The sequence below is a fragment of the Peromyscus maniculatus genome, chromosome 16 (genome assembly GCF_049852395.1).
Source record: "Peromyscus maniculatus bairdii isolate BWxNUB_F1_BW_parent chromosome 16, HU_Pman_BW_mat_3.1, whole genome shotgun sequence".
Classification (NCBI taxonomy): domain Eukaryota; kingdom Metazoa; phylum Chordata; class Mammalia; order Rodentia; family Cricetidae; genus Peromyscus; species Peromyscus maniculatus.
The window spans coordinates 15,688,471-15,700,774 of record NC_134867.1 but is presented as its reverse complement, the minus strand read 5'-3'; the positions used below and the strand labels follow the sequence as shown (position 1 = coordinate 15,700,774).

The window sequence follows — 12,304 nt, the reverse complement described above, 5'->3', positions numbered from 1 at the left end:
AAATTGTACTATGACAGAAATTTAATTTTAGAATGTTTATAAGAAGAAAGGGTTAATTTAGCTTACAGCTCCCAGATCACTGTCCATCACTGAGAAAAATTAGGGCAGGAACTAAAGCACAGCCCATGCTTTTTTTCCATGACTTGCTCAGCTTTCTTATACAACCCAGGATTACCTGCCCATGACTGGCACTGATCACAGTGATATGGACCCTCCCACATCAATTGTTGACTAAGAAAATACTCCACAAACTTGCCTACAGAGCAATCTGGTAAAGACATCTTCTTGATTGAGGTTTTCTCTTAGATTACTCTAGCTTATGTCAAGTTGACATAAAACAACCATCACAGTAATTTAGTTTCAGCTCTTTAATAGGTACTTGACAGATTTACATATTATAAAATTACTTAGGGTTTCTTTTCCACTTAAAGTTAAGAAAGATTCTTGTTAACTTAATGGTAAAAATTGTTATTACTGGAATATTCTGTCAGAATGAGTTTTTAAAGGTTTTCAAGTAATAAGGGCAATCACTATCCCTGAAGTCTGCTTATTAACAACAATCTGAAGCCTCACACACAATCTTCTTTCTTGTTAAGTCATAAAACTGTAATAAAGGTACACTGACTGGGATTAAAATTGGAATTGTACTATGACAGAAATTGAATTTTAGAATGTTTGTAAGAAGTTTTGCTGTTTTTAAGAGTTCTAAAAATTAATATATGGAAAGATTAATATAGGTAAGCTAGTAAAATTAGACTCAGTGAAATTAACTCACTTAAACACAGATGAATGGGTAGGTTTCCTTTTCTTTAGTATTTATTCGTTTGTTTGTTTGTTTGTTTATGGTCTCACTGTGTGTAATCAGACTTGTAGCCATGCTACTGCTGCTGCCTCTACTTCCCTCATGCTGGGATTGCTGTCACTTTTGCGAGCTATAACTCACTGTTCACCAGTCATGTGGTTTATCACGTCAGTAGTTGTGAAAAATTTTAAAGCGTCTGCAGCTCAGGAGTAGCTGGGGACAAGAAGAATAGTGAATATCAGTTGTCCACTTTTCAGTATGATTACCTTCCCTTGTCTGAAAATCATGTATGATTGTAGGGGGAAAATGCTTCTAGGCGACTTACATTATATGTTTATGATTTTTTAATATATTTTTATGTTGTCCCTCTATTGTCTTAGCCATTTTCTTTAGCCAGAACTGCATGTTGAACATTAACTATTTCTTACATGTAAAATGTGATTCGGAATATATAGACTACATTTTAAATGGCATCAATAGGTTGTCCTTACCATTTTTCTTATCCTGTTAATAATTTATTATATATACATAGTATCATGAATAATCATGAATTCATTTAATATTCTCATGTTTTCTCATTACTACCAAAACATAAAATCCTGCATAAGAAAAATCTTAGATCCCCAGCAACAACAACAATTTGGGAAGTTTGGGTGTGCTAGCATAGTTACTGTATTTATTGGTATCGTTTCTTTACAGCTCGTTATTACTGGAAGGTGTTGAGCCTCTGAGTACATGTGAATTAGAAGTGGATGCTGTAGCTGCTGACATCTTAAATAGGTTGGATATTGAGGGTACGTACACAATTTTTCTTATTACGTAAAACATAATGGTGAAAGGAGGACAGAAGCGTTACTGGAGAAGCAAGATATTGAAGGAGGAAGCAAGATATTTGAAGTGTGCTCTTTGTTTCCGATGGGAGGGCACGTTGGCCAGCTTTCTGTTGCATTGACAAAAGTACCTGGGGAAAAGAAAGACTTCTTTGGGCTTCTCAGTTTCAGAGGTTTCAGTCCATGCTCATCTGGCTCCATCACTTCAGGCCTATGGTAAGACATGGCAGAAAGGCGTGATGAGCAAACTTGTTCACCTCATGAAAGCTAGGAATCAGACAGAAAGGGACCAAGACAAGATAAATCCTGCAACGCTCCCGCTCCCCACCCCCACTCCCTGTGACCTACCCCTTCCAACTACGCCACTCCTAATAGCCTGTTCAGCTCTAAATTGAATGGATCATTCCACTGATTAACTTCATGCCGTTACAATCCAGTCACTTCTGAAGTGCAGCCACTGGCCTGGGACCAACCCTTCAACACATGACTCTTCAGAAAACATTTCATTTTAATCACAATAGATAGTCATTTTGCTCATTTGTATTTCCATCTGCATGACTATGTTTACCTAGATGTGAAACTAAGTGGAACAAATAACATTAGCCAGCATAAAATAATTTCATATACTCTGCCTTTTAATTGCTTTATATGCAGGCTGTCTGCCATGGAGAGAAGTTTTAGACTTACCAGATCTTTGATTTTTATTTAATTTTTTCCCCCCAGTCATTAGAAGGAAAAAAAGCTAGAAAGGAAGCAGCGTGATAAACTGAGAGTTGGGATAACTTGTCCATTATAGTATACACAGTGAGTGTTTTTCTTAAAAGATAATGGTGTTGGCATGGTAGTGAGTGCCTTTATCCCCAGTACTGAGGAGACGTAGGCAGGCAGATCTCTATGAGTCCCAGACCAGCCTGGGTTTCATAATGAGTTCCAGTCCAGTCAGGGATACACAGTAAGACTGCCCCAACCCCCAAAAAGTATTTATTAAAGCTTAGGGGTTTATAGAGAGAATTTTTCACTCTGACCCTTGTAGTATTGTGATTGCAGCTCAGATTGGCGGAAACCCTGGGCTACAGGCCATATGGGAAGATGAAAAGCAACGGCGAAGAAACAGAAATGAAAGCTCTCAGATTAGCCAGCCTGAATCACAAGGTATAGCCCATAATGTTCTACTGATTTAAGGAAATATTTCCAGTGGAAGAATGGAGACATTGAGTTTTCCCTTAGCACTAGACTTTGTTTCTTAAGTTACCTTTAATTTTTCTATCTACTTCTCCTACTGTCATTGCTGAACAAGCAATCAGTCTTTACATCTGCCTCCACATTTACTGTTCTCTCTCCGTGGGTCTGGTTTTTGTGTACCTTAACGTCTTGGCACAGCAGTTTGTTGTTGCTCCTTTTTCATCCTCTAGCATATTCTTCTTCATTTCCAAATAAGATACTGAAAACCATGGATCTCGGCTTAGAAACACCATTTTATTTGTTCGACTTTGAAAGTGTCAGCCATGAAATACTGTCCTCACTGTTTTCTGAAACTGTCATATAAACCCTCACCTCGATCAACATGTACAACTTTGAGGAAAATATTCATTTAGTATTAAATATTGCTATATTCTGAAAGAATTTGAGACTTCAAATGCCACAGAAAATAGCAGCACTTTAAAAAGTGTAAAGGATAACCCAGAAGACAAATAGTCTCTACTGAAGTCCCATTAAAAATTTTAAATTTCACTGTTATATCTAGAGTGCCAAAAATGTTTTGATAAAATGTGTCTTTTTATGCCCTTTAAAATACAAATATATTTTACAAAGGAGAAAATTTCTAATTTTGAAATATATGACATTTGTGGGTAAGAACCCTTTTTTGTTCTGTTTCATTGTTTAATAACATCCATTTCTCTTTAGTGTAATTGTGTGACAAGACTACATGGAGATGGTGGGCTCCGGGCTAGGAGGAAGATGAGCGTTGCTGTGATTGTGATGTGCTGTGGTTTTCAGAGCTCCTCCTCCTTTCCTTTGGAGAAAGGAGAGCGTCCCGAGCATTCCTAGCGTCCCAAGTGTCCCTTTCATTTGCTATCTAACCACTTCTCTAATTTAAAGACTGCAGATCTGTGCCAGCAACAGAAAGTGAAAAACTATTTCAGAAGAGACTTCAAGAAATTCTCAAACAGAATGATTTCTCCGTGTAAGTGATTATTTGTTATAGATCTCAGAGCTAATTTTATTGCTTTGTTATATAGTTTTTTATAAAAGTTATGTTTTAATTAAGCAGAACATTATCAGGATCTGTGGACTACAGCAATGGATCCCAAGAGTTCTCTGCTGAATTAACATTGCACTCTGAGATTCTTTCTCCTGAAATGCTTCCGTGTACGCCAGCCAATATGATAGAAGTCCACAAAGACACAGATTTGAGCAAAGGTGAAATTATCTGATTATCTTTTCAATTAAACAGAAAATACTAAAACAGACATCATTGCATTGGTGTCCTAAGTTAATATTTGGCTGTTTCCTAGTTTGTTTGGTTGGTTTTCTCCTTAGAAATAAATACGGTTATATATGTATATGCACAATATGTGCTGTTGCTTAATATTTCAAATTTTATACAAATCATGTCATTCTTGGCATAGATTAAGCAACTTGCTTTTACATTCAAAATTTTGTATTTTTAAACAGATAATTGAGAAATTATTTACAAAGTATAAAATTCACTCATTTTAAGCACATAGTTACTCCATATGTTCTAATTTTAGAAAATGTCCATCAGCTTACAGGCCTTCTTATTGGCAAGCATGGCCATTCCTAGCTCTAATTCCCAAGTAACCATTCTTGTCTGTCTGCATTTCTGGATATGTCATGTAGATGAAATCATACAATATGGGTTTTTTCTTCTTTCACTCAGCATACCCTTTCAGGGTTTATCCATGCTGTGGTAATTATCAGTATTTCATTGCTTTTATTACCAAATTTTATACTTATTAATCCATTTATTGGATAGTGGATATTTCAGTTGCTTTCACTTTTGATTGATAAAAATGTTGCTGTGAACAATCAAATATGAAATTTAAAATAAATATGGGAAGAATTATAAAATATTGGAAATAGTAGTAAATAAACCAGTTGCAAAGTAAGCTTTACTGTAAAAATTGGCTTTGAAGAAGGGGGAAAATTAAAGTAATACTTAGATAAACATGTCTTGTATGAACATGTTTTCATTTCTTTTCAGTTGATACCAGTGAGTGGAACTTGTAGAGCATGTGGTAAATTTGTGTTTAGTTTTTAAATGAAATACCAAGTTGTTTTTTATAGTGGGTGCACTATTTTATATTCCTATCAATATTATGTAAGGCTTCCTATAATTTAGTGTTTTTAGTTAACACTTAATATTATCTCTTTAATGTAACTGTTCTACAGAGTATGAAATGCTATCTTACTGAGGCTTAATTTTTATATCTTTCATTACTAATATGATTGTCATCTTTTTATGTCAACATCTTAACTGAAATTTATCATTGTTTATTCATTTTAGCCACTGACTAATGTTTTACTTTAATACTTATCTGTGTCTCTACAAGCATTAGATCAGTTTTACTTTTGCCCAGGTCTATATCTGCCCTTCTTAATGGCTTTGTGCAAGATTTTCTCTATAGAACACATGTGTATAGTTTGATGCTAGGATGCATGCAAAAATATAGCTTGTATACAAATGGTATGTAAGAGAATAATGAAGGTTTTATTGATTAGCCACTTTGTTTCATATGTAGTGTTTTTAGGCAGGAGGATCCTATATAACATTTGAATGTCCTCAATAATAGATACAAATGAAATACAAAAAAATTTATTCTACTGTGGTTCTTTGAAATGGCATTTGCTTATTTTAATCTTCATTTTCTGATGACCAGTGAGTTGAAGCAATTTAAAGACCATATGGATTTCTTTATCTAATAATTGATTTTCATGTTCTTTGCTCATTTCCCGTTAGGTCACCGACTTTTTTTTTAAGGTGTGTGTGTGTGTGTGTGTGTGTGTCTTTGTGTGATTGTATATAGGTTCCCAAAGAGATCAGAATAGGGCATTGCATCCTCTCAAGCTGAAGTCACTAGGAAGTTGTAAACTGCCTGTTATAGTTGCCGGGAACCGAATTCTGATCATCTAGAAAAACATCAAGGACATAACTGCTAAGCCATCTCTCAAGTCCTGGTCTCTTATATAGAAGTTCCTTATGTTTTGTAGATTAAAAAACCATGGCATAGTTACAGTTAAGTCAAAGCAAAACCAAAATCCAATAGTGTAAAAAGCTCAGTGTCCGCCGGGCAGTGGTGGCACATGCCCTTAATCTCAGCACTTGGGAGGCAGAGGCAGGAGGATCTCTGTGAGTTCAAGGCCAATCTGGACTACAGAGTGAGTTCCAGGAAAGGCGCAAAGCTACACAGAGAAACCCTATCTCAAAAAAACAAAAAAAAGAAAAAAAAAAGAAAGAAAGAAAAAAAGAAAAAGCTCAGTGTCCAACATCTGTGATCGATCACACTTGGTCTTCTGGATTCCAAAGGCTTGGATAGTTCACTTTTCTCTCTATCATCTTATGGCACAAAAGACACGTCTCATAGACACATTCCACTCTGTACCTGTAACTCTCTCCTTGATGGCAAATCCCATGGTCCTGGTATTTCCAATATGCTGGAACCTCCACTGCATCTTCATCAATGGCCTCTCCAGGGATTCCAAACCTGAGGTGCTAGGCCTCAGCTGCTCTCTGTGACCCCTTCAGTCTTGCATCTTTTATGCCTTCAAAACTCCATATGGCCAATGCTTAAGATTTCAAACCAATACCAAGTAGAGATACTTTGAGGTGCCAGCCGGATAGGCAGTCTCTCCCCACAACCGCTCCAGCTTCTGTGCTGACCGGAGGAATGAAAGACTCCCAAGATTTCAGCCCAGTGTTGCCCATCTCTTAGTAATCACAGCTGAGTTTTCAGCCACAGCTCAGCAGCATCCATTGTCCCAGTGAAGCGCAAGTTTACATCCACAGATTCTTGTGTGTGTGTGAGAGTATAATTACAACATTTCTCCCTTCCCTTTCCTCCCTCCAAACCTAGTAACCCCTGCCCCTGCTTCTTCAAATTCATGGCCTCTTTTTTCACTATCGTTATTATGTGTATTTATTATATGTATATGCCTATATATTCCTAAATATAGCCTGCTCAGTCTCTGTAATGTTAGTTGTAGGTGTGTTTTCAGGGTTGACTATTCTGGTACTGAATAACCCATTGGTGTGCTCTTCCCTGGCGAAGGCCACCTCTCTCACTCCCAGCTTTCTTCAGTTGCCCATAGTTCTTCCTGTAGGGCTGAATCCTCATACTTCCACAGATTGCTAACCAAAATATATTTTAATATATATAATTAAATAATATAAAATTTTTTAAATATTAAAAAGTAACTAAAATATATAAATAAAATGGCCCGATAGCCTTTTGAGGAACTCTTAAACTTTTCTCTGAAACTTCACAAGCCATGTCTCCAGCATCTGCATTTCTCACCTTCCAAGCTCTCTCAACAACAGCTCAGTAAGTCTGAGCATTCAATGGCTTTTGCATCCCAAAGTTCGAAACACGTCTACAACCTTCCAAAAAACCAACATGGTCAGGCACTTGCCAGCAACTCCTCACTCTCAGTCCCAATTTCTCCCCTAATTTTACTTTGTTTTTCTGTTGCTATGATAAACAACTTGGGAGATAAGAGTCCAGGTGTCAGTTCATTTCTGAATGAAGAAGTCAGGGCAGGAACTCAAGCCAGGAACCTGGAGTCGGGGACTGAAGCAGAGCCCATGGAGGAATACTGCTTACTGACTTGCTCCCAGGCTCTTGTTTAGCTCCCAGGGGTAACACCATGCAGTGGATGGTGCAATCAAGACAATGTTTCACAGACATGCTTACAGTCCAGTCTGATCAAAGCAATTAGTTAAGACTCCCTTGGTTAACTCTGGGCTGTGTCAAGTTGACAGTAATTTTTCCCATTGAAATCTTTAATTTTTTTTTTTAAATTTAGATTTCTACTTTGAAGTTTTATGTATTTTTTATGTGAATGTGCTGTCTGCATGTACACCTGCATGCCAGAAGAGGGCATCAGATCCCATTATAAATGATTGTGAGCCACACTAGATTACAATATGGGGTTCATTTTGTCCGTGTTCTTAAAATTATTGATTCCTTCTAGGCGTTAGACCCTCTGTTAAATGTTGAAAGAAACTATTTTTAGCTATTAAATGAGAAGCTTTTGAAAAACATACAATGAATGTAAAATGAATTTACTTGTTTTTGAACCACAGAGAATAAAATACTTCATTGTTCAAGAGCTGAGGGAGGTTGTAGGTGCCTGTATTCCCAGCACTTAGGAATGGAGACAGAAATATCAGAAGTTAAGGTCAAAACAAGTTAGAGGCCAGACGGGGCTATGGGAGATCTTACTCCAGAAACACAGACAACAAAAACAATAACAGTCCAGCGGTGGTGGTGCACACCTTTAACCCCAGCAGCACACACCCACATTGTTTGTCTCAATACTGATTTTTATCCAAGTATTATAACTATATGGGTATAATTTTTTTAAAGTATTTGATGATATATAAATTCATGTTTTTTTCCTTTTTTGTTTCTGTTGTTGAGAAGGTCTCACTGTGTAGCTCTAGCTAGATTGGAACTCACTGAGTAGACCAGACTAGTCCTGAACTCAGGGATAGCTGCCTGCCTGTGCTTCCCTGCTGCTGGGATTAAAGATGGGGGTCTCCATGTCTAGTTTCCTTTTTTTTTTTTTCTTTAACATATGTGATTGATGAAGATGTTCTTGTGGCCTTCCTATTAAGCTTTTATTGCATTTTTATTTTCTATATTTCACTAACATTTCACAATTTTAAAACTTAAATTCTATATTGTGTAAGTGGATAACTATTAGAACCTCAGCCTTTGCCTTAATGCAGTTTGTATTCTTTGTCATCTTAAGGTAACACGAGACATAAAGTGGAAGAGGCACTTATTAATGAAGAAGCAATTTTGAACCTCATGGAAAACAGTCAGACTTTTCAGCCTTTGACTCAAAGACTGAGTGAGACGCCAGCTTTCAGTAAGTAAAAGTGTCATGTTTTAATCAAAATGAGTTTCTGTTTTTATTTTTCATTTGATTCAAAGAAGTAAACAGTACACATTTAGTAAGTACTGAGTATAAAAATTAAGCATCATTTTCAACCAAGTAATTTTGTGTTTTCTGCATAGTTTTTCCTTAAAAACAGCTATGAAAGAAAACCTTTTCTTGTAACTACCTTGGGTGAAAATATGTTGCCTTAGGAATAAAACCAATTTTATTTTTGATTTTCTGTGTGTAGTATGCATACATATGTATATATTTTCACATGTGTAGGGATAAGCAGGCATGTGTGTGTACATGCATCTGGAGGCCCCATGAGAGTGTCAGAAACCATCCGTAACTGTTCTTCAGCCTTACTCACTGAGGCAGAACCTCCAGTGGAGAACCCCCATCTTCGCCTTCCGGGGCGAGAATTACCAGTGGGCGGCTCTGCCCACCAGTTTGTGTGTGGGTTTCTGGGGATGGGAACTCTGAACCTTCCACTTGCAGAGGGGACACATTAACTACTCAGCATCTCCCCAGCTCCCAGGTACACTTATCTGAGAGGAGTACTCCAAATGAAGGAAGCATTTAATAAAACCATGGATGGTTTGCTGGACTGTGAGGAAATGTGCATTCTGTCCACTAAATTTGGGGTAGTGTAGCACATGACCATGATTTCTGAGTGTTGTGTCATCTTAATTGCCTTTTAGTCATCATAAACCATTTGTACATTATGCTTCTTATTTTGCTTGGTATCATCAATGTTGCTTCTTTGCTTCCCTTTTTAAATTTTTATAGTACCAGATATGATCCCAGCTCCATCTAATGCCCTCTCTACATTTTCATCTAGGTGGAACATAAACTTACTTGTGGGCAATCCAAAAATTATTGTATGTGCTCATTTTAAAAATATTTCAGATAAGGAACTTTTTAACTTTTAAATGAATAATCAAATTTTAAAATGAAATTGTTTTGTGAACACATTACTGTTTTAATTTGAGGTTGTAATCTCAAATATATTTCTCTATTTGAATAAATTAATATATATATATCAAATGTAGCTAAACAGAAGTTAAGCGGGGACATAGAATAATTTAAGAAATTGAAGGAGTGTGAGTGGCAGATCCCTAATTCAGTTCCTTAACCAAATACGTTGTGCCAGTAGCAGACAGGACTCCACCTTGCCTTACGATTCCAACAATTTAAGTGTTATCATAGCTCTAAAAGAATAAGGCAGAAAAAAATGAAACTAATTGTAATTTTAGGTTTAAGAAGTAGATGATTATCAAAACCTCTAAGCAAATATTTTCATCTTGTATTCCATTTGTTAGCATGACTGAAACGTGTCTGTTGGAGGATGGTAGTATATGCAGGTGTCCATGGAGGCCAGAATAGGGCATCAGATCCTCTGATACTTACAGGCAGTTGTAAACTGCCTAAAGTAGGTTCTGGGAACCAAACTCAGGCCCTCTGCAAGAGAATTATGTGCTTTTAACCACTGAGCTGCCTCTCCAGCCCCTAGACCAAATTCTTAAAACATCAGCAAGGAAAACATAAAACTTGCTGTTTTAGTGAATGGAGAGTATGTTACCTTGTTGCCTCATTGTACAGAGGAAAGGGTTGTGTAGTAGATTGAGGGCGGAGCTATTTTAATGTTCTTTTAAAAAATTTATTGAAGTACATTGTTGTAATTGTGCAACCTGTACTATTATCCAATTTTGGAACATTTTTATCAACCCCAGAAAATCCATGTACTCATTAGCAACAATTACTTCTTTTGAGCCCCTGTGCAAAAACTCCTTTACTAGGTTTACCTAACTAGAACATTTCATGTAAATGGAATCATTCAAACAGTTACCTGTATCTGGCTGCTTTCAATTAGTGTAACGTTTTCAAAGTTCATCTGTGCTATAACTTTTATTCTCTTTTTCTTGATCAGTAATATTCTGTCATTTACATCATAATACATTTTGTCAGTTGATGTATATTTGGGTTGTTTCTAATTTGAGGGTAGTATAAATATGTTTATTCATGGAGTAATAAGCTTTTGTGGAAATAGCTTCATTGCTAGCCATCTATCTAACAGAACATTGATAACCTAGAGTATATAAAGAACACAGATAATGAAATTCTAAAGGGAGGGCCGCTGGAGAGATGACTCAGCAGTCAAGAGTGCTTGCTACTTACACCTCCCAGGTTCAGTTTCCGGTACTCACATGGCAGTTCCCAACAATGCATGTGGCACTCTCTCCTGACCTTCATGAGTACTGAGCATGCTTGTGGTACACATACATACATACATGCATGCATGCTAACACTCATACACATAAAATAAAAATAAATCTTAAAGAAGTCAGTAACTAAGCAAATGAGTCAGTTCTCAAAAGAAGAAATGTAAGTGGCCAAGAAGTATATGGGGAAAAAGTTCAACATTCTTAGCCATCAGCAAATACAAATTAAAATTACATTGAGATTCCATCTCATCTCAGGCAGAACCTCTGTCATCAAGTAAATAAACAATTTTTTGGGCCAGTTATCCCACCCACTAAGGAACCTGAGGCAGGAGGAGAGCAAGTTCAAGGCCTGCCAAGGTGACCCAGGCTCTGAGAAGGGGAAGAAGAGAAAAGATAAAAGAGAAGGGGGTGTAGCTTAAGAGTAGAAAGTTCCACCTGGCATTTGGGAGGCCACAGCGCTCACATACCACTGAACTAAAGAAGAGCAGACACACTGCTGTGGATGCAAAGGTAAAGACAATATTACACACGGTTAAGTAGGAGTACAAGGTAGTGCAGCCACCATGGAAAATAGTACAGGGGTTCTTAAAGCAATAAACAGTAATTCAACCAGAGCTCCCTTGGATAACTGCTGCCAGTGTGTCTCTGATTATTGAGTCACAGTAACCAAGGTATCAAACCAGTCTAAATGTCCACCAACAGGTAATCAAATAGAGAAAGAGAATGTGCTTTAGATACATAGAGTGATTTGGGGTTTTTGTTGTTGTTGTTGTTTTGGTTTGGTTTTTGCCATAAAGAACTAAGTTATGAGAATGAGAGATGACTGTAGTTAAGAGCATTGGCTGCTCTCCAGAGGACCCAGATTTGATTTCTAGCACCCATATGGTAACTTGTCTTTAATTCCTGTCCCAGAGGACCCAACCCCCACTCCTGCCCTCCTCTTTGGGTGCTGACATACATGCAGGCAAAATACCCATGCACATAAAATCAGACAAACACATATTTTTAAATGAATATAGAATTAAAGTTCTTGCCATGCAAGCAAGAGGAGTTGCATTCAAACCCCGGAACTCACATCACTGCTGGGTGATCGTGGCACTCCACTTGTAATTCTGTCCAGAGCTCACGTCACCGCTGGGTGATCGTGGCACTCCACTTGTGAAGTAGAGGCAGGCAGATCTCTGCGTTCAAGGCCAACTTGATGTACATAGTGAATTCCAGGATTACATAGAGAGACCCTATCTCAAAAAAAGTCCTGCTTCAATATATTTTTATGTATTTAGTGGCCATTGGCATTTCTCCTTTTGTGAACTAATTCA

At 37.2% G+C, this 12,304-nt stretch overlaps 1 protein-coding gene across 5 annotated transcripts in view; it reads left to right on the top strand.

Annotated features, from left to right (window-relative positions):
• Positions 1 to 12,304, top strand: part of Rev3l (REV3 like, DNA directed polymerase zeta catalytic subunit) — a 162,388-nt gene that overhangs the window by 74,285 nt on the left and 75,799 nt on the right. For 3 of the 5 annotated variants that reach the window (XR_013044982.1, XM_016002786.3, XM_016002785.3), the window contains 5 exons: positions 1,502 to 1,596; positions 2,680 to 2,784; positions 3,733 to 3,817; positions 3,902 to 4,053; positions 8,629 to 8,748. Coding sequence is in view for 4 of the 5 variants with exons in the window: in XM_016002786.3 (XP_015858272.1) it covers positions 1,502 to 1,596; positions 2,680 to 2,784; positions 3,733 to 3,817; positions 3,902 to 4,053; positions 8,629 to 8,748 (557 nt within the window). In the remaining variant the exon portion in view is untranslated. The remainder of the gene's footprint in view (positions 1 to 1,501; positions 1,597 to 2,679; positions 2,785 to 3,732; positions 3,818 to 3,901; positions 4,054 to 8,628; positions 8,749 to 12,304) is intronic. The other 2 variants (XM_076552424.1, XM_006984301.4) reach the window with 1 other exon arrangement.